General features: G+C 40.9%; 1 protein-coding gene across 2 annotated transcripts in view; it reads right to left on the bottom strand.

Annotated features, from left to right (window-relative positions):
* Positions 1-23,604, bottom strand: part of LOC104612976 (putative LRR receptor-like serine/threonine-protein kinase At1g06840) — a 69,723-nt gene that overhangs the window by 20,669 nt on the left and 25,450 nt on the right. For both annotated transcript variants that reach the window (XM_010280650.3, XM_088887287.1), the window contains 2 exons: positions 14,548-14,831; positions 504-555 (listed from right to left, as the gene is read on the bottom strand). In XM_010280650.3, coding sequence (XP_010278952.1) covers positions 504-555; positions 14,548-14,831 — 336 coding nt within the window. The remainder of the gene's footprint in view (positions 1-503; positions 556-14,547; positions 14,832-23,604) is intronic.

The following is a 23,604-nucleotide window of genomic DNA, read 5'->3' as shown; positions in this document are numbered from 1 at the left end:
TGAGAAACAGAGACAGTAGTATTATATCTTTGTATTCAGGTCCTGCAGGTGTGGGAGACTCTATAAGGGCCGAATTACTTGCTGCTGTGCAAGGAATCCAGCTTGCAAATCAGCTAGGAATAGAGCATCTAATTATTGAAGGGGACTCCCAGGTGATAGTGGGTTGGTTGCAGGATCCGGACTCCGTGATCTGGGGCTACTAACAAGGAATATGACAATCAGAGTTCAGTGGGTAGGCAGACCAGCAAACTCAATGGCTGATTCACTTGCAAAACAAGGGGTTTCTCGGGCTACTTTATTTTGGGCTTCTGCGTAATTTCTTTTGAACTTATAACTCTGTAACTAGTTTTAAAGGAAAGGTCGTACCTCGTGCCTTTCCATGGATTGCCTGTAACTCTCTTATTTGCTGGTTTAATAAAATCTTACTCATTCATAAAAAAACACAAATATGGTTGGAAGAATGAACAAATATACAACGTAAGGAAGAAAACAATAAATCTTACCAGAAAGGTGATCCCTCAATGTGCCATTTGGCATGAATTCATAAATCAGCATCTATACATGCACCAAAACCAAATTCAGGCATAAACTTTTCCAACAGTAGAAGGTTCCATAAGAGAAGAAAATAGAGAGATCTATAGAAAGAAAAGTTTCATACTTTCATTATATGCACAGAATAACACTATTTATTTTTGAATCCAGTTATTCCTGCATTAGCATAAGAGATTCTTTTTCCTTTGTGTTATACAGAAAAACATCAACTTAAGATGGTACACCAGTAACCTCTAACTATTTGTTTGCTTCTTCAGTTGGTACTCAGCTTTTTAACAGGATTAGCAAATGAACATGTTCGCTGCACATGACAATTTAATAATAACAATAATAATAGTAATAATAATTTCAGTGTTCTTCTCAAAATCCATATAACAAAGATAAGTAATCAAAGCGTGGTGTACTGGTGGATTTATTGCTTTTCAACCTAAAGGCCTAGCTTCAATTAGTTTATATCAATGCTTCAACTTGTGATTGATTGGACAGTCAGATTGATTGACCTGTCACTTGAACAGATTTTTGAGTATGTTTCAACTCAAACCGCTTTGCTACAAAAACCATTAACTTGGTCACCAACTAGTTAACCTAGTGATTTAAAAGGCATGGCTCAGGTGTGACTAGGTGCATAGGTGAGGCACATTTTAAGGTATGTGACTCACCTAGCCCCCAGGCGCAACACTTTCAAAAGGCACGTGCAGACGTGCCTGGTGCACCTTGCGCTTCATCCCAGGCACACACCTTTTAAAAATTTGTGTTTTTTATTTTCTTTTTGTTTTTTTATACCTAGTGGCCAGGCTAGGGGCTCTGCCCCTGGACCCTCAACCAAACCTTTCAAGGCAAGAACAAACAAATCCATATTAGGGTCTTAAACCCCATATTTGCTAATGTTGCTCATCCGTTCATCTTAATAAAAGATATTAAGAATTCAAGTCCCAAATATAGACTTGTTTGGGCTTGCCTAGAGGGGCTTGGTCAAAGACGGTTTGTAGAATTAGGAATGCATAATGTTTAATATCACATTAGCTATTTGAAGTAATGCAACTGGGGAAAGAATAAAGATATTAAGTTTTACATGCTTGAATATGTTTCATATGTTATGCTTGATTTTATTTTTAATTTTTCATTTTAAATATGTTTTACATGTTATGTTTATGTATCATATGTTATGTTTGTTTTCTTTGTTTTTTGATGTTTTGGCATTTTTGAAAATTTTAGCTTTTTTTTTTGCATTTTGCGTCTTGCTTTGAAAAGGCACATGCCTCACCTTGCACCTCGCATCTTGGGTGCAAAATGCCCCTTGCGCTTTTAGTTTTCCTTGTGGTGAAACTGTAATGGGCCCGGGCGTAAGATCTCGTCACGGGTCGGTCCACGGGGAAAACTCCTAGCTTTCCCTTGCCCCTCCCTTTGCGCACAGACCCTATGGTGGCGAACTAGGGGTGATTTGTTCAAGAGATCACCCTAACTCTCCTAAGCTCTTTCTTGATTGAAAACCGAATACCTTTATTTCAATTCCTAGCTCCTTAAATAGGAGATTACAAGAGGGGGTTCCTTATTGTATTCGGCTAGGCTAGGATAATCTATCTCTAATCAAACTCAAATTCCTACTTCTTATGGGAAATAAACTACCTACTTCTAATGGTAACACAACTCCTACTAAGAACAGGAGATAAGATAAGGATAGATGGGATAAGGGATAAGGGATAAGGGATAAGGTAAGCTGGTGGCGAGTTGGCCAGAGATAAGTGTGGGCCCCTGGTGAGCTGTCGCGTGGGCCCCTCCTCAGTGCTGCTGCTGGCGACGGCAGTTAGTCTTACCAACGAATGTGTCCATAACATCACACCCCTCCTGGACAACGAGCTTGTCCTCAAGCTCGAGATCTGGGTAGGCGTTGTGAAGATCAGACCAGGGAATCCAGGTGGCCTCAGCTGATGGTAGTCCGTTCCATTCCACAAGGACTTCGAAGGTACCCCGATTGACGCGTGACCGGACAAGAATCTGAGGTTGGAGAATGGGTCTGCCGTCCTTCAAGGGGGGTAGGGAAGGTACTTGATCAGGAGGACTCCCTATAAAAGGCTTGAGTAGGGACACATGGAAGGTATCGTGGAGCCTACTATTCTCTGGTAGCTCAAGCTGATATGCAACTTTCCCGATTCGCCGTAGTACCTTGAAGGGCCCGTAAAACTTGGGGGTCAGTTTAGGGGGAAATCTGCCTTTGAGAGAGTGTTGCCAATAGGGTTGGAGCTTCAACTACACGAATTGTCCAGGCTCGAAGGTTACTTCTCTGTGGTGCTGATCGTAGACACTCTTCATACGTGTCTGAGCCTGCTGTAGGCGGGAAGTGACTTCCGCCAGGAGGGCATCGTGATCTTGTAGACTACGATCGACTTCTTTCAGCCTTGTCGAACCGGGTTCGTAGGACAGTAGGCGGGGGGGTTCCCGGCCATAGACAACCTGGAATGGAGTCATGCCAAGAGAGGAGTGATAGGACATGTTGTAGCAGTATTCGGCCCACGGGAGGCAGTCTACTCAACGCCGTGGCTAGTCACCCACGAAACAGTGGAGGTACATCTCTATGGTACGGTTCACGACCTCCGTTTGCCCGTCCGTCTGCAGATGGTAGGCGGATGAAAAAGACAGAGTCGTACCCTGCAATCGAAAGAGCTCCTTCCAGAAGGTGCTGGTAAAGACCGGGTCCCTGTCACTGATGATGGACTTTGGTAGCCCATGCAGGCGGAAAACATGTGTGAAGATGTGGGCCACCGAAACTGCGCTATATGGGTGAGCTAAGGGGATAAAATGAGCATACTTGGAAAAACGATCCACTACCACGTATAAGACTGATTTTCCGCCGACCTTGGGCAGGCCCTCAATGAAGTCCATGGAGATATCAGCCCAGATCTGTGTTGGAAGTGAAAGAGGCTGGAGGAGGCCAGCCGGGTGTAAATTCTCCCATTTTTGTTGCTGACATATGGATCAATTCTGGATGAAATTCCGAATCGAGGCCCGCATACCGTGCCAATGAAAATCGGTGCAAACGCGGTGCAATGTCTTCTGAACCCCTTCATGTGTGGTGTTATGGATGCTGGAGATGACGGTGGGAATTAACGGACAATCGGTTGGAAGATATACCCGTCCCTTGTATAGTACTAGGCCGTCGTGGATGGACCAGTTCGGTTTGGGTTCTCCCAACTGTATCTCTTGAACCAGGTCACTCCATGCTGGTGATTGGGGCAGTACGTCCTTAATGCTTTCCAATAGGGCGACGCGGGGCCGGGAGATTGCACAAAGGTGTATAGCATCTTCGTCACGCCTGGACAGTGCATCCACGGCCCGATTTGAAGCCCCTGCCTTGTGGTCTACTCGGAAGTCAAACCCGAGCAGTTTACTTGCCCAATGCTGTTGGGGTGGAGTGGTAAGCCGTTGCTCTAGTAGGTACTTGAGGCTGTAGTGGTCTGTTTTGATGACGAAAGGTCTCCCCCACAAGTATGGCCTCCAGTGTTGGACGACTTTGGCAAGCCCTATCAGCTCGCGCTCGTAGGCTGGTAGCTTTAGGTGCCGGTCAGCTAATTTCCGGCTAAAGAAGGCTATGGGGTGCTCTTGTTGTTGCAGTACTGCTCCAATGCCTATACCAGAAGCATCACACTCCACCGTAAATTCTAGGTCAAAGTTGGGTAGTTACAGCACAGGGGTGGAGGAGAGCGCATCTCTTAAGTTTGTGAAGGCTGCGTCCGCTGCTTCATCCCATTGAAATGCGTTCTTCTTCAGCATCTTGGTTAATGGGGCAGCCAAGAGTCTGTAATCCTTTACAAACTTGCGGTAGTATCCGATGAGTCCTAAGAACCCGCGGAGAGCCCTAGTGGATTGAGGTTTGGGCCACTCTCGAATTGCTTGAATCTTGGAACCGTCTATCGAGACACCTTTCCCGCTGATTATATGCCCCAGATAAAGGACCTGTCGCTTCCCAAAGGAACATTTGGCCCGCTTCAGGAAGAGTTTATGTTGGCGCAGCAGTTCCAGAATCGTTCGTAGGTGACGAACGTGCTCCACCCATGATGTACTGTAAACCAGGATGTCGTCGAAAAATACTAGGACGGATCTGCGGAGGTGGGGTCGAAAAACCTCGTTCATCAAAGACTGAAATGTGGATGGAGCGTTGGTGAGACCAAATGGCATGACCAGAAATTCAAAGTGGCCGTGATGTGTCCGGAAGGCCGTCTTTTCCACATCATCAGGGGCCATCCGGACCTGGAAGTACCCTAATCTGGGATCTAGTTTAGAGAAGTATTGAGACCCGTGGAGTTCATCTAGCAGTTTGTCCACCACGGGAATCGGAAATTTGTCCTTGACGATTTTGTTGTTAAGTTCCCTGTAGTCCACACAAAACCTCCAGGTGTTGTCTTGTTTCGGTACCAGTAGGACTGGCGAGGAGAAGGGGGAGCGGCTGGGGCGGATAATTCCTTGTTTCAACATATCCGCACACTGGCTCTCTATCTCATATTTTTGCAGGTGCGGGTAGCGGTATGGCCGGACGACGACGGGTTCTGATCCTGGAATTAAAGGGATCCGGTGGTCACACGATCTGACAGGTGGGAGTCCCTTGAGGTCTGAAATCACGTTCGGGAAGTCAGCGAGAAGTCTCTCCATCTCTGCGGTGTGCATGGTGTCGCCATGGAGAGTATGTACCTGTGGTCTTTTCGCTCTCACCTTGGTTCCTTTCCATGTGACTTGTTTCCCATGCAGGTTGAAAGTCATGGTCAGAGCACTGAAGTCCCATAGGATAGGGCCGAGAGTGATGAGCCACTTGATTCCAAGCACTATATCGAACTCGTCCAGAGGCAGTACAAATAAATCCGCGAAGAACGGTTCAGATTCAACCTATATTTGGATATTCCGGCAGATCCCAGGGCTGTGAACTCTCTCCCCATTTACTACGGCCCCTTGAAGTTGCAGTCTGCCTTCCACTGGCAGTTTCAGTTGGAGGGCTGCTTGCTTGCTGACAAAATTATGTGTGCTTCCTGAGTCCACCAGAATACGCATGGGTTTCCCTGCCACCTGTGCCTGCAACTACATGGTTTGGGAGTTCTGTATTCCGGTGATGGCGTGGAGGGAGATCTCAGGTTCCAGTGTTGTACGCTCCTCCTCTTCTTCCTCCAGTTCATCTACCAGGAGGCAGAATAACCGCTTGCAACGGTGTCCGGCTGAGTACAACTCGTCGCAGTTGAAGCATTGACCTTTGGCTCGGCGTTCCGCCATCTCAGCTCTAGATAAGCGTTTGATGGGAGGTGTCGTTATGCTGCTTCCTATGCTGGTTGCAGATCTGGAAATGTTACCTGTGTGAAGCCGTTGTTCCCTGCTGGCTGCCAACGAAGACCCTCCTCCCGTTGATTTCGGGTTTGCCCAAGAAGTTGCTGAACGCCCCATGCTGAACGACCCTCGGCTGATCTGTAGCTTGCGCTCGGGCTAAGTTCATTGCAGTGACCAGGTTGGGAGGGCTCTGCATCTCTACATCGACTATCAGAGGTTCGGCTAGTCCAGCGGTGAACGTATCCACCTGCTGATCTGGGCGTACTGAAGAGGCTCTGGCGAGAAGGGTCTGAAATTGCCGCTGGTACTCGGCTACGGTCCCGGTCTGCTTGAGGTTAATTAATTCCCCCAATGGGTTGCTTGTTAATGGGGGTCCGAACCAAAGGAGGCAGTATGACTTGAACTGATCCCAACTAAGTCCTGGTTCTTCCTGCTCCACTTGGTAGAACCAAAGTTGTGCTTCGTCTGTCAGATGGAATGCGGCTAGGCTGACTTTATCCTTCTCCTCCGTGCGCTGATTATGAAAGAATTGCTCGCAGCAGTACAGCCATCCCAGTGGGTCGCCGCTGCCGCTGTATGAGGGAAACTCCAGTCGACTGTACTTGGGTATGACCGCTGCTATTGGGGCGACGTTCTGTCGTTCGCCGGAGCCCTCCGCCAGTTCTGGCCGGCGACTGTTGTTGGTGGTCGCCCCTTCAGAGCTTCTCTCCCTGGTGGAGAAGTACAACTCGAGTAGGCGCCGAAGCTCCTTGACATCTTCCTTGACTTCTCTTACTTCCGCGTGGTTCTCCATGAGTTGGTGCTCTAATTCGTGGACCCTGGATGATAGCTGCTCCATGTCGCCCATGACGTTTGGCTCTGATACCAAAATGTTATGGGCCCGGGCGTAGGATCTCGTCACGGGTCGGTCCATGGGGAAAACTCCTAGCTTTCCCTTGCCCCTCCCTTTGCGTGCAGACCCTATGGTGGCGAACTAGGGGTGATTTGTTCAAGAGATCACTCTAACTCTCCAAAGCTCTTTCTTGATTGAAAACTGAATACCTTTATTTCAATTCCTAGCTCCTTAAATAGGAGATTACAAGAGGGGGTTCCTTATTGTATTCGGCTAGGCTAGGATAATCTATCTCTAATCAAACTCAAATTCCTACTTCTAATGGTAACATAACTCCTACTAAGAACAGGAGATAAGATAAGGATAGATGGGATAAGGGATAAGGTAAGCTGGTGGCGAGTTGGCCAGAGATAAGTGTGGGCCCCTGGTGAGCTGTCACGTGGGCCCCTCCTCAGTGCTGCTGCCGGCGGCGGCGGTAAGTCTTACCAACGAATGTGTCCATAACAGAAACCCTCTCTCACTTACTGCTCTCTTGCTCTTTTGTTTCTTCTATTTGGGACTATTTCTGTTCTCTCTTTGGATGCAGATGGACCCCCCTCCCCCCACAAGACATAGTGAGTCTCTTCAACCCAACCTTCCTAAGGAGACAATAGAAGAAAAGGGGAAGATGCATGTGGAAGAAAGAACATGCTGCTGTGGCTTGGTCAATTTGGGAAGAGAGAAATCAGAGGATCTTCAATGGAAAAAGTAAATCCTTAGCAGAGGTGATTGAAGCCATCAAAATCAGATTGGTACATTGGATCAAAACCTTGGATTTGTTCAAAGGTACTCCCACAGATGACTTCTTAAGAAATTGAATAAAAGTGGCAATCACAGAACCACAGAGAATAAGAGTGGAGTGGAAACCACTAGGGCCAAATAAACTAAAACTAAACTTCGATGGGAGTTCCTTCGGCAACCCAGGAAGAGTAGGAGTAGGGGGAGTCTTTCAAGACCATCAAGGAGTAGCGATGGCCTTGTTCTCAGGAACAATCGGGTTTGCAGACTCAATCCAAGATGAATCAAAGGCTCTATGGAAAGGACTAAAGCTTGCAGAACAGCTAGGGGCAAGAGGGCTGGAAATTGAAGGAGACTCACTTCTAATTATAACATGGGCAAAGCAAATTGAGTCAGTACCTTGGAAGCTAAGATTCACTTTTAGACAGATTGACCAATTTGCAAAGAGATTTAACTCTACTTCCAATTGGGTTAAAAGGGAAGCTAATGGGTAGGCGGATGTGTTAGCCAAGTAGGGAGCTAATAGACCCTCCTTGTTTTGGGCAGTATTGTAAACTACTTTGCTATGGAAAGTATTGTATCTTAATTTCAGATTTAAATCAATAAATGATTTTCTTTGCTGATCAATTTTTTTAATAAATTTTATAATGTTTCCTAGATTTTTTATTTTTATTATTGAATTTATGACATCACAAGTTGATTTAGTTGATGGAGAGGAAAATGCAATTCCAATGAGTTTTTAAAACATCGATTTTTTATCAAATTTTTTTATCCCATTGTCAAATGAACTGGTCAAACTAATTGACTCATCAACTGACCAGGATTTTGGATCCATTTACTAGCAAACCAAAAAACCATTGACTCAGTCAACAAAAATGGTGACCTAGCTAATTGAACCATTTAATTAACCTGGTTAGTGGGGTCACGGGTTAGACAACAATTCACTTTTTTTTTTTTAATTATTGTATTCCATTTCCATCATTAATAAAAATAATTTTTATTATATATATTGTTTTTTAATTTAATGAGTATATAATATTAGGTATGTATCCATATTTTTCTACAAAATTTTAATATTTTAAAATTTATTGTATTTTTAAGTTTTCAGTATTTAATTATGACATCATGGGTTGACACATTAGACCTAAAGTTTGAACCATTGGCCCACCACTTGGAAGGAAGAACTATTGTACTTTTGAGCCATTTAAAAATTTTTGTATTCCATTTCCATCATTAGTAAAAACAAATCATACTTTTCACACTTAATTTTGTTTAATACAATGAATATATAAAATTAGATAAGTGCTCAAATGTTTTCTACAAAAGTCTACACTTTTTTGTATTTTTTGTGTTTTTTACCTTTTCTTAAATATTTATTATTTAATTATGCCATCATAGGATGACCCCTTTAACCCAGGGTTGCAAGTTGGGTACTTGATTTGAAGATTTTACATTGCATTAGGCCCAAGCTTCCAGGCCTTGTCCATTCAAATTTTAACAAAATCCTAACTTGAGCCCACACAAGTTGCACCCATAATTTGTTTGATCTAGAAGGTTGGACCATTGACCTGCCACACCTAGATAGGAAAACAACCATTTTCAGATCAGTTTTAAATTTTGTATTTCATTCACATCATTGTTTATATTGTTTATCACACTTATTTTTGTTTATTATGATTGGTATATAATATTAGAGATGTGCCTAACTTTTTTATCTTTCTATTTTTAAAAAAAATATTATTTAACTAAGACATCATGGGCTAACCTATTTGACCCAAATGGTTGAATTGCTTACTGACTACTTCATAAAAACAGATTTTGCTTTCAGGTCAGTTTCAGAAATATAAGTTTTTATACTATCAAAATTATAGTTCATGGATTTAATCAATGGAATTCAATGATGAGAAACAAAGATACTTTAATATAGGATTCAGTGAGAGAGAATGGGAGTTACTATATAATAGGACTTAATGAGAGGGAATTGAATGGTAGTATTCAAATTACAATTTCTGGCCTCATAATGGAGAGGGATCAAACACAAAACACATGGGGTACTTCAGTCAAAAAAAAGTCCAAAAGACGTGGTGTGTTATTCCCACTTTTTATTTTTTTTATCAATAACAAAACTTTCATTAGTCAAACAGACTAATTAATTACAAAGAAGGGGAGATAAACTTTCTTAACTTCCCCCAGCAGAGGCTAGAGCCCCCAAAGTGATAAAAAAACCAGAATTACAACTGAGCCCAGAATATAGATTCCCTAATCGCCCCTTACTTGTCTAACCCATCAGCAAATGAATTAGCATATCTCTTCACCCAGCTATACTTTATTTCCATATCCTTAGCCAACCTATTGTGGATGCTTTTGTTGGAAAGGAATACAGCCGCAGACAGCAGTAGTAATGGACGTTAGATTCAGTGTTCCTATCTTATCTTATCTCTTAGCTAGATTCAGTGTTCCTATCTTATCTCTTAGTTAGATTCAGTGTTCCTATCTTATCTCTTGGCTAGATTCAGTGTTCCTATCTTATCTCTTAGCTAAATTCAGCGTTCCTATTAATTAGGCAGTAGCATTATTATTTCCTATGTCTTTTAGAAAGTTTCTTAATGTTCTTTTTAGAAAGTTTCCTAATGTTTTTTAGAAAGTCTCTTTTTAGAAAGTTTCTTAATGTTTTTTATAAAGTTTCCTTAAGAAGGACTCTTGTAATTCCTATTTAAAGGAGCAGATGTTACTCAATAAAACTATCGATAATTTCAGTCAAGAAAGAGCAAAGGAGAGTTGGTGATCTCTTTATCAAATCACCATAAAGGCGCTAAAGATAGGTTCCTCGAGGAAAGGGAGGAACAAGGGAAAACAAGAAGTTTTCCCCGTTAACCGACCTGCGACGAGATCCTATTCGCGGGCCCTTAATAATTTGGTATCAGAGCAGGGCGTCATGGGTGACTTTGAGCAATTGAAAACTAGGGTTCATGATCTAGAGCACAAACTCGTGGAAAACAGCAAGGAGGTGCGCGAGATCAAGGACGACGTCCGAGAATTAAGGCGCTTGATGGAGTTATATTTCTCCAGCAAGGAAAAGAGTTCAGAAGGGGCTGCAACCACAGACGGCCGCTGACCAGACATGGCAGAATCGTTCGGCAAGCAGCAGGTCATTGCCTAGGGAACCGCGATTGTCCCCAAATACAGCAGGCTGGAATTTCCTTCCTATAATGGAACTGGAGATCCTTTGGGATAGCTGTACAGATGTGAGCAGTTCTTCCGCAACCAACGGACAGAGGACAGGGACAAGGTAGGCTTAGCCGCATTCCACATGATAGAGGAGGCGCAACTCTGGTTTTATAAATTGGAGCAGGAGGAACCTGGGCTCAGTTGGACCCAATTCAAATCCTATTGCCTTCTCAGATTTGGGCCCCCATTAGCAACCAATCCATTAGGTGAATTAATCAACCTCAAACAGACTGGAACTGTGGCCGAGTATCAGCGCTAGTTTCAGACCCTCCTTGCAAGAGCATCTTCGGTACGACCAGACCAACAGGTTGACATGTTCACCACGGGGTTAGCGGAAACTTTGAGGGTGGATGTGGAGATGCAAAATCCCCCCAATTTGGTTAGTGCTATGAATTTGGCTCACGCTTTTGAACGCAAATTGCAACTCAACCACGAAAGTATTAGTATAGGGCGGCCTCAAACAACATGGGCAGCCCCAAAACCACTCGGAATGGCTCCATCTTCAGCAGCCAGCCAAGAACAGAAACCACAGACGAGCAACAATTCCAGATCAGCATCCAGTGTGGGAAGCAGCGTTGTTGCACCCCCTATTAAGCGCTTGTCTAGGGCTGAGATGGCAGAACGCAGGGCGAGGGGACAATGTTTTAATTGTGATGAACTTTACTCAGCAGGGCACAAGTGCAAGAGACTTTTCTACCTCCTGGTGGAACAAGAGGAAGATGAGGATGAACCCTCTTCATTGGAACCCGATCCAGGAGGGCAAAATCATTTCCCTATCTTAGTCTATTGTTCGTTCCAGAATTAATCGAGGTGTTGTTGAGGTTCTGGTGGAATGGGCCAGCTTACCATTGGCTGAAGCTACCTGGATTCCTTTGATTGTGTTTCAAGACACCTATCCTGAATTCGAGCTTGAGGACAAGCTCTTAGTCTAGGAGGGGAGTAATATTGTGGATGCTTTTGTTGGAAAGGAATACAGCCGCAAACAACAGCAGTAATGGGCGTTAGATTCAGTGTTCCTATCTTATCTTATCTCTTAGCTAGATTCCGTGTTCCTATCTTATCTCTTAACTAGATTCAGTGTTCCTATCTTATCTCTTAGCTAGATTCAATGTTCCTATCTTATCTCTTAGCTAAATTCAGTGTTCCTATTAATTAGGCAGTAGCATTATTGTTTCTTATGTCTTTTAGAAAGTTTCTTAATTTTTTTTTAGAAAGTTTCCTTTTAGAAAGTTTCCTAATGTTTTTTAGAAAGTCTCTTTTTAGAAAGTTTCTTAATGTTTTTTAGAAAGTTTCCTTAAGAAGGACTCTTGTAATTCCTATTTAAAGGAGCAGATGTTATTCAATAAAACTATCGATAATTTCAGTCAAGAAAGAGCATAGGAGAGTTGGTGATCTCTTTAACAAATCACCATAAAGGCACTAAAGATAGGTTCCTCAAGAAGTTTTCCCCATTAACCGACCTGTGACGAGATCCTATTCGCGGGCCCTTAACACAACCACCTGAATTTTTTCCTTTCATTGCTATAGTTCCATAACCCAGCCTTGTCTTCTTTCAGCCACCCTAGTACCACCTCCGGATCCCCTTCAATTACAAGCCTCCTAATATTCATTTCCTTTGCCCTTTGGACACCTTGCATGACTACAGAGATCTCAGCCCTGAGAGAGTCACCTACCCCAATAGGGCCTTAAAACATGGTTGGGACAGTCCCATTCTCATCCCTAAACACACCCCCAATGCCTAATTTCCTAGGGTTCCCTCTACTACTACCATCAAAGTTCAGCTTTATAAAACCAGTGGGGGGAGGGACCCAAGATAGACTTAGACCCATTTTGACCAAGGCAAAACTAGCAATCTCTCTCCACTTTCTCAACAGATCATCCATTGTAAAGTCTGTGAATAAATCCGAATATTTCAACCATTGTACCACCCTTATATGAATCGAATCTATCAAATTTTCAATGCTTCTCTCTCTTTCAGAGAAGATTCTTGAGTTCCTTTCTTCCCAAAATGACCAGCACACAGCAGACCTTAGACATCTCCACATAGTCCTACCCCTCTTCAAATGCCATATGAAGAATGAAGAAGAAAATAGACTTTGCACATTCAAAGGGGGGTTCCACCTACACCCAAAAAGGGAAAATGCCCATTCCCAAATAGTTTTGGTAAATTGGCAAGAAACCAATAGGTGATAACTAGTCTCCCCATCAACTTTACAGAGAATACAGCTGTAAGGGGATAAACATGTCTTGTGTCTCTTTCTTTGAAGAAGATCACTAGTGTTGATTCTTTCCAAAAAAGTTTTCCAACAAAAACTCCCAACCCTAGGAGGAATTGGCTTGCACCAAATCTCTTTAACAGGGAAGGATAAACCTACGGGGCCAGTTGGCTGAGTTAAGACTTTAAAGAAAGAGGCACAAGAGAAAGAGCCCAAGGGGGAGGGGATCCAAATTCTGATGTCTTCATTTGTGGGGGCCAAGAAAATATTAGGAAACTTTCTAAAAAACATTAGGAAACTAGTAACAAGTCATGGATGGCTTTCCAAGGTGAAGCACTTGTAGTCCTTGCCAAAATTCCAGGATCCCATCCATTATCCTCCAGCCCATGAATGCTAGCCACTATTTTAGCCCACAACTTCCCACTTTTTATAGTAGTATAGCTTTATGACATAAATATCAAGGTTATCCTCATTTTGATAGCCTTAATTCCACTTTATATTATGGTTTATTTTGTTGTAAATTGCCCCTATTGTATCCCTTTTACAATTCATGTAATAATTATTATTTGAATATAAATAATATATTCCAATTTCCAGTTAATACTTCTGTTTCTCTTTTGCTACTCTTGGATTACTTCATACTTCACACTTTCACATTGATTTATGATGTCCCATCTTGGTGATATCTTTGATTAGAACTTAGATATTTTATCTTGTTCATTGATGATTATACTGAATATACATTAACCTATTCCTTCCACAAGGAATTAGTTCTTCCTTTAAAACTTTCTATGCTATGGTTCTTTTCACATAAATTTTGTATGCTTAGGTTCATTGGAAGAACACATAAATAGGAAATTTAGGCAGTCATTATATACTTACGAAATTTACCACAAGGGGCGAAGCCAGGGGATCATGCCCCCCCTATGGCTTAAAAAATCCTACAATCCCATTTGTATTTTACATATATTTTGTCCTTCTCATCTATGTTTATTGACTCTTGGCCCCCCCAATCTATGTTCATTAGCCTTTGGCCCCGCTACTAAAAAAATCCTGGCTCCAACCCTGTTTAGCACATTGTTCATGTCCTAGAACCCTTCAACAAAATGGTGTAGCTGAGAGGATGAACTGTCATATTTCAGGAGTCACATGGACCTTTAAGATTCTTTTGCTCCTTCCTTATAAGTGGAAGCAATTATCATAGCTATGTAATTGCTACATCAGTATTGCATGGAAAATCTCCTTTTCACAGATTGTTTTATCATGCACCTGATTATTATGTATTTTATGTGCTTGGTTGTGTTTGATTTGTTCATTTACACCCACATGAGAACAGTACACTCACATCACAGGCAGTAATTTGTGGTTCTGTAGGGTATACCATAGTACTAAACAGAAAAAAATGTTCTTCAATATAATTATACCATCCATTGCTTTTGTATCTTTAATATGGTATTACCATTCTCATTCCCAGCTTATATTTTCTCAAACTTGCATAAATGTTCACAATGAATAGGCATGTCTCACTTACTGAACTTAACAATGCCATATAAATTTCTGGTGAGCTATCCTGAGGTAAACAAAAAGCCATAACTAAATCTCAATCAAGCATTTGAAGGTCCGAGAATGCAAAAGTACCTGTTCATCTTCTTCGTCACAATATCCAAGTAAAGAGACTAGGTTTCGATGATGTAACCTTGATAACAATTCTATTTCAGTAAAGAACTCCTTTTCACCTTGTAATGATCCCTCTTGTGCACGCTTTATGGCCACCACTGTGCCATCAGCTAGAATACCTCTATAGACCTTCCCATAACCTCCTTGGCCAACTTGTGTGGAGCTGCTAAAATTATTTGTAGCCAGTGACACTTCTTCAAAGGTAAAGTCTTTAATGCCATCAATCTTGATTGGGATCTTGGACACTGCAAAAAAGAAAAAAAAAAGAAGAAATAAAGCACAACTTGAGATGAGCTTTAGTAACTAAAAACATGTGCTGTACAACAACATATACTGTCCTTTTCTATTTATGAAATGATAAAAAAAGATAGAGTCAACTCAACTAGGCCTTGTGCCAAATTGTTCAGTACATTACACATTGTTAAACCATAGGCCCTTAAATCATGTAGTCTCTGTGATTCAGGTATTAGATCAAGGAACAAGATTTGCATATTTACTGATATAAAAGACATACTTATATATGAATTACTGTGAAAACCCAGAAGAAGAGCACGTTAACTGTCCCAAAAGTTTCTTTGCCCCCCCCCCTCTTTCTTTTAGGTACCATGGAACATGAGGATTAAAGTTGGCTGTTCCATATCTACCTTTTCAAACTGATAAAAACATATAAAATATATTTTAGAGAACTTTTTGAAACTTTTTTTAACAAATCAAAAGTGATATACAAATAAGAAAATCAGCAAGAGGAAGAACTAAAAGATACAGGATTAAAGCAAAAGAACCACAAGAAGGTTCACTAAAATTTCCTAATATAACCACCCTTCTAAACCTAACTTCAAGTACAGAAAGTCTCTATCAATCCCATCCTTGGCAAGGGTATCAGATAGTTTCCTGATCTAGGAATCCAGCTAAACAAGTCACCTGGTGGCTAATGATCTTGCCACTCTTCTACGGGTATGAAGAGTCCAAGGACCATTAGAGAGATTCCTCATGACGAGCCTTCTTCCACCTCTAATATTAACATATTGATGCAGAGATAATATCTATGCTCTTATCGATGCATGTAGCCTCTCCAATTGGGTCGGAGTATGCTGCAATCACATCACTTCAGTAGTTCCTGAAAGCACAAGCAATGCCCAAAGGTGCAGGATTGCCTAAGCAACAGCTGTCAAAGTTGATTTTCATCTTGCCATCTATTGAGGAAGATCATGGCCTTTGGACAGGCTACATTCCAAAGGAAAGGATCAATAGGACTCCTCTAAACTCTTCTATTGCGAGTTTCTGAAAACATCATGAAGATTTATAGAGGATATGCAGCACAGAGTTGAAATTGAGGGATGGCTCTAAACTTATATTTCAGGTAGATGATTGGAATGGTTTGGCAATTTCAGATCCTTGTGACCAAGGCTTTATGGGACTTCCTGTTTCAGGTAGGAAGGCTGTGTTTATGCGGTAAAAATGTCGAACCGGGGTGTTTATGGACCCAGGTTCGGATTTGTGAGCGTTTGTTTGCCATACAAAAATGCAACGATTAAGAGTGTAAAAATGCCTTTTCTGACATCTTCATATCGTGAGGAGACTGCATTACTGTACCCATCCTTTGGATACAAAATTGTAATTTTCAAATCTTTATGTAAAAGGTGGCCACAAGCCAAGCCGAGCCGAGCTCGAGCCCAATTTATAGGCTCGATTAATAAACGAGTCGAGCTCGAATATATATATATATATATATATATATATATACATATATATATATGTAATAAAATTATTATAATTCTTAATTTTTTAAGTATCAAATAAAAATATTTTTTATATAATTTTTTATTTTTATAAAACCTTTTTTCTCAAATCGAGCTTGAGCTCAATGTTCTAGTTCGAACCGAGCTCGAGTACAACCTTGGCGAGCTGAGCTCGAGCCTTGTACTATTCGGCTCGGCTTGAATCCACCCCTAAAACGGCTTACTTTATTCCCTCAATTGAGTGAGAGAGAGACCACCATACAGCCTTTTGCATCGATTTGAAACAAACAAGAAGAGAACATAATGGGTTTACAACTATGAACCATTTTGCATACGCAGCCGAAGGAACATCTCTGAGTTCTTCACATCATGGGGAGTACAAACATTTGGGAATCTTACCTTCCCTATACACCTTTGAGTAAAGAGAAAACAGAATACATTATCCTTTTCCAAAAAGCCATTCATTATACCATTTTAAGAAAGGAAACCAAGTGGAAGAAGTCTCAAGGAAAAATCGCAATCAAATTATTCTACCATGAACTTGCTAGAGGAGTTATAGTCTTATAGAAATGGAACGTTCTAAGGATAATTTCAGTAAAGCCCTTTTTATGATGCTGTTAGGCAAGGTGAGTTATTCTAGAGTCCTCAAGGTTTGAGAAATTTTGCATGGTTGTAATAGTTTATACTTTTCCAAAAGCATGACCAGTTCCCAAAGCCTTTTAGATTTTATGAAATGTGGTTGGCTGATAATTCTTGTAATGAAGTTATCCAGTATGGTTGGGAATTACAGACTCAAGGATATGCTGCCTACCGTTTGTCTCAAAAGATGAGTCAAATTAAATCTGATCTTATTCATTGGCAGAAAGTGAAATTCAAAGATCCCCAAAAGAAGTTAAGTGAGTTGGAGCAACAAATTATCTATGTGGAGCAATCTACACCTTGGAATCAATCACAACTCTCAACTTTGTATAAACTCTATGATGATACTCAATCACAAATAGAGAGGTTTTGGAGACAACGATCCAGACAAATCTTGCAGTCATTGGGTGACAAGAACACAATTTTTTTTTCCATAAGAGTACTTTATGCCGACAAAGGAAGAATGAAATACAAGGAGTCAAAGATAGTACTAATTCTTGGGTGATAGATCATAAAGATATCTCGGATGTTCTTATCTCATATTTTTCAGAGTTATTTTCTCATCAACCTCAATCCAATTTATCCTTTGTGTCAGACCTTTTTACCCCCCTCATTTTAGAGAATGAAAATAACTTTTTAACTACCATCCCCTCTAAAGATGAAATTAAAACAACTTTATTCAGTATTGGTAGTCTAAAATCTCCTGCACCGGATGGAATGCCAGCATTAGTCTATAAACAGTACTAGGACCTAATGGGCTCTGAAATTGTAGCTTTTGCTCAAGAATTTTTTCAGAACAAGAAATTACTTAAAAGTCTTAATCATATTTTTCTCTGTCTAATCCCAAAAAGGATAAATTGTACCAAGGTCTAGGATTATCGTCCCATTAGTCTATGCAAAAATTTTAGCTACTAGAATCCATACGGTCCTGGATAAGTGTATTTCCCTGAACCAAGCTACTTTTGTACCAGGTCGTTAGATAATGGATAATACCACTATAGCACATTAAATGTTCCATTTCTTAAAACAACATTAACAGGGTACAGGCTATGTGAACATCAAGTTAGATATGGCAAAAGCCTATGACAAACTAGAATGGTCTTTTCTTCTTTCAGTACTAACAGCTTTAGGTTTTTCTGAAGACTTTTGTCAAATCATCCTAGAATGTATTTCCACTGTCTCCTATTCCATTCTAATCAATGGTACTTCTGAAGGGAAAATTCTACCTACAAGAGGACTTAGACAAGGGGACCCTTTATCCCCCTATTTATTTATTCTGGCCATGGAATGTCTCACCCGAATGATTGTCGAGGCTGAAAATGACCAACAACTCCAAGGTATCCAAATATCTGCTAGAGCTCCCCCAATTACCCATTTATTCTTTGCAGATGACATTCTTTCATTTATGAGAGCACATAGAGAGGAACTAGAAAACCTTAAAACTATCCTCCAGCAATTCTAGGACGCCTCAGGACAACTGATCAATTTAGAAAAATCTGGAATTTATTTCAGTAGAAACATTCATCCTAGGCATCAAAGAATGATCCGTCGTCAGCTTCATATTCAAACCCTTCTTGCAAACTCTAAATATCTTGGCCTACCTCTAATTTGGGGTCGTAATAAACACTCCCAAATTTCCTATATCTTGGATAATCTCAAAGGCAAACTCAATAACTGGAAAGCTACTGCAATAAGTCAAGCTGGCAAAAGAGTTCTAATTCAATTTGTACTTCAAGCGATGCCAACTTATACCATGTCTGTGGTACAACTACCCCAAAAAACCCTGACTTCTATAGAACAGATTATAAAAGACTTTTGGTGGGCCCGATCTGATTCCAATCCTCATCCTTATCGTTGGTGTTCTTGGAGTTCCTTAGCCATCCCTAAATCCTCAAGAGGATTAGGTTTTAGACGCATCAAATTAATAAATTTAGTTCTTAAAAAATTAGCCTGGAGATACCTTAATGAACAACATAAATTATGGGCCCAAATTTGGAAATCAAAATATCTCCCCATTCACTTTCTCTTTCCTACTAATATCCCTTCACATAGTTCTCTTTACTGGAAATCAACTACCCCTAAATTACAAATATTACTTCAAGAAATAGGTTTCTTAGTTAAAACATCTTCCTTAGAACATATTGCTCATCTACCATGGATCCAAACAGCTGAGAAGTTTCACATGACACCTCAGCCCATTTCCTTCCATGTCTCTCAGCTTGCATTCAATAATATTATTGGCCATAATGCCTGTGTTGGAAAGTAGAAGATTGACTCTCTGATTGATTCTCCATAATTTTAGGTCCATCAGTTTAGGAAACTTAATTTCCTAGAATCATGGGATATTAATTGGAGAATCCCACTGATATAGAAATTAGTTTTTTAGGAAAAGTTAGTTTCCTATTTTATCACCCTGTAAATTAACTCTATAATTCTATATAAAATTGTGTATATGCTCCTTCCAAGACAATACAATCAATTCATTTTTCTCTCAAATTTTCACATGGTATCAGAGCTAGGTTATGACCTAATCCACACATAGTATCTCTTTGGTCATCTCTGCCGTTGGTTCAAGAACTCTCAAACAGTATTTGGGAGGTTCTTGAGTGTCCTTGATTCTTCTTCGAGATCGGCTACAGATCTGGACTCTACATTTTTGCTTCTTCTGGACTGTTGCGCCATCGGATTCATCCTTTTTTCTTGGATCTCTTTGTAGAGACATCAGATCAGTCTGAAATCTTAGATCTGGTGTTGCCCAGAGCAGATTTACTGAATCCCTTTGGTTTCATTTGGATCAGTTTTGATTTTGAGTGGTTTCGATCCACTCTTCAATTTGGTGGAGCATTACAGTTACCTTTTTTTTTACATTGGCTGAATGATTCTTTAGGCCTTCATCGCCAACCCTTACTAAGTTTTTCAGACCTTCATTGTCTGTTTTTCTCTCTTTCTTGAAGCCCACCCAATATGTCAAAAGCCACCGTATCAAATACCACTGCACAATTGGAAGAAGTTTCCTCACATCAAGCATCTGGCGACCTGCAAAACATTCAAGCAGCATATAGGTTGAACGGGAAAAATTATTTGAAGTGGTCTCAGTTTGTTCGAACATATTTAAAGGGAAAAGGAAAGCTTAGCCATCTCTTAGGGACGGGACCGAAGGAAGGAGATCCAAGATTTGATGCATGGGACGAAGCTGACTCCATGATCATGTCATGGTTATGGAATTCAATGAACCCTGAAATCAGCGACACGTGTATGTTTTTATCCACGGCTAAAGAGATCTGGAATGCCGTCCGACAAACATATTCAAAAGCACGTGATGCAGCACAAGTGTACGAAATCAAAGTCAAGACTGGAGCAACTAAACAAGGCAGCAAGACAGTTACCGAGTATGCAAATTTACTGCAGAACCTGTAGCAAGAACTCGATCATTATCGGTGCATTGAGACTAAATGTGCAGCGGATGCAGCAATCCTAAAGAGTTTTATCGAAAAAGATCGCGTTTATGACTTTCTTGTAGGACTCAATGCAGAATTTGATCAAGTTAGGGTCCAGATTCTCGGCAAAGAAGAGGTACCATATCTAAATGAGACTATTTCTCTGATTCGTGCTGAAGAAAGCCGTAGGGGGGTTATGCTTGAACCCTAAGTACTAGAAGGTTCAGCCATGACTACAAGGATGGAACAACCGAAAATACTGGAAGGAATGAAGACAGATTTGTCCTCTGCACGGGACAACAAGGAGTCTCTTTGGTGTACCTATTGCAAGAAACCAAGGCACACCAAAGAGAAGTGTTGGAAGCTGAATGGTAAACCATCGAATAGGGAATGGGGCTACCGAGGAGGACAACAGAAGAGTCGAAGTCAAGATAACTTCACCACAAATCAGCCGAGCCAAGAAAAGCCTCCAAACAAGACCGAGTTCAATAAGGAGGAGATCGAAAAGTTAAGGGGGCTTCTGGGATCGTTGGAGAAACCTAGTGGTACAGGATCTCTTGCAATCTCAGGTAAGTTTTCTATTCCTCACGGACTAAATGTCTCAGATGAACCTATTAGGGATTTATGGGCTATTGACTCAGGAGCCACAGATCACATGACTCACTCCTCACTACATTTTAGCACTTACACCCCCTGCCCAAGCAATCGAAAAATAGCCATTGCAGACGGTTCCCTTACTACTGTAGCTGGCCTTGGGGATATCCATATTAATCCATCACTTACACTAAAAAGTGTCCTTCATGTTCCAAAATTGTCCACTAACCTAATATCCATCCAAAAACTCACCCATGACATGAACTGTAATGTGCTTTTCTATCCTCCTTACTGTATATTTCAGGACCAGGATTCGGGGAAGAGGATTGGACTTGCTAAGGAGAAGAATGGACTCTACTATCTTGAAGAATCATGCAAATCAAATATTGTCCAGGATAAGTTATCTCTGTCATTCCTTTCATCATCCAACAAAGACACCATTTGGCTTCATCACTTTAGACTAGGACATCCATCTTTTGGAATTCTGAAAACTATGTTTCCCTCCTTGTTTAAAGGATTGAGTGTTGAATATTTTCATTGTGATGTGTGCGAATTTGCAAAACACAAGCGTGTGCCCTTTCCAATCAGTAACAAGAGAAGTTCAGTCCCATTCTTTTTGATCCATAGTGATATATGGGGACCCTCCACAGTTCCAAATGTGTCTGGCTCACGATGGTTCGTCTCTTTTATTGATGATTGCACTAGGGTCTCTTGGATCTTTCTTCTTAAATCTAAATCAGATGTAAGTAGTGTACCCCCAAATTTCCATAACATGATCCAAAATCAGTTTGGGGTCAGAATCAAAAGATTTAGATCGGATAATGCACGAGATTATTTCAACCAAACTTTATCCCCATATTTTCAAAAAGAAGGGATTATCCATGAATCCTCCTGCATTAATACTCCACAACAAAATGGAGTAGCAGAAAGGAAGAATGGTCATCTACTAGTTGCAACCCGAGCCTTACTTTTCCACCAGCATGTTCCAAAAATCTATTGGGGGGAAGTTGTGCTTACAGCCGCATACATTATAAATCGATTACCTTCGAGGGTGTTGGGATTTAAAACACCAATGGAAACACTTTCTCAATTTTATCCCGATCTACGTACAACAAATAATCTCACCCCAAGAATCTTTGGATGCACTGCTTTTGTCCATGTTCATACCCATAATAGAGGGAAGTGAGATCCAAGGGCCATCAAGTGTATTTTTGTGGGTTATTCGTCCACCCAAAAGGGTTATAAGTGTTACCACCCACCTACTAAAAAATTCTGTCTCTATTGATGTCACTTTTGAAGAAAAAACACCATATTTCACTCAACCTTATCTTTAGGGGGAGTCTTTGTCATTCATTGAAGATAAGGACAGAGAATTCTTCCCGCTTGGTCTACCTACAGTTTCTCAACACCCAAACTCAGCATCTATACCAGTTCAATCCGTATCTGCACCTATCGAACCACCTCAAACCAAACCAACTTCTTCACCCATTCATACCAGACCCATGACAGAGAATGATGAACTTTGTGACTCTATGAGATTGCAGGTATATTCAAGAAGAAGAAACCAGGATCCTAATCTTGTGCAGGTTCAAGATTCAACTCCTAATCCTGAGAATGAGGTAAATACAGTTCTAGAAATTTCTTCTGAATTAGCATCTGACCAAGATCTTCCTATTGCTCTTAGGAAAGGCACAAGAGAATGCACTAAACATCCCTTATATCCCTTAGCAAATTTTGTGTCCTTTAAAAAATTCTCACCATCATATAGGAGTTTCCTAGTTAGTCTAAACACCATTCATATTCCTAATACTTTATTTGAGGCATTATCTGATGAGAAATGGAAAGATGCTATGAGAGAAGAGATGCAGGCTCTAGATAAAAATCAAACATGGGAAATTGTTGACCTACCACCAGGAAAGAAACCCGTGGGCTGCAAGTGGGTTTTCACAGTAAAGTACAAGTCAGACGGCTCTCTAGAAAGATACAAGGCAAGACTCGTGGCAAAAGGATATACACAAACCTATGGTGTTGACTATCAGGAGACATTCGCTCCAGTGGCTAAGATGAATACGGTAAGAATTTTGTTGTCACTAGCAGCTAACTTCGACTGGTACTTGGAGCAATTTGATGTAAAGAATGCTTTTCTTCACGGTAATTTAGAGGAGGAGATATACATGGATATTCCTCCGGGCTTCAAAGGAAATCTAAAAGGAAATAAAGTTTGCAGGTTAAAGAAAGCACTATATGGTCTCAAGCAATCACCTAGGGCGTGGTTTGGAAGATTTACTAAAGTTATGCTTGCCATCGGATACAAACAAAGTCAGGGAGATCATACACTCTTTATAAAGCATTCGGATGCAGGGGGAGTCACGGCTCTTCTGGTATATGTCGATGACATAATTGTGACAGGAAATGATGAAAAGGAGAAGGAAGCCTTGAGAAGATTTCTAGTCAAAGAATTCAAAATAAAAGAACTTGGGAGATTGAAGTATTTTCTAGGGATTGAAGTTGCTCATTCCAGAGAAGGCATCTTTATCTCACAACAGAAATATGTAACAGATCTTTTAAGAGAGACAGGAAAGTTAGCATGCAAACCATCCTCCACACCG

The sequence above is a fragment of the Nelumbo nucifera genome, chromosome 5, assembly GCF_055504915.1.
Source record: "Nelumbo nucifera cultivar China Antique chromosome 5, China Antique-T2T, whole genome shotgun sequence".
Taxonomy (NCBI): domain Eukaryota; kingdom Viridiplantae; phylum Streptophyta; class Magnoliopsida; order Proteales; family Nelumbonaceae; genus Nelumbo; species Nelumbo nucifera.
Note: the sequence above shows the minus strand (reverse complement) of the source record. Positions and strands in the feature narration are given on the sequence as shown.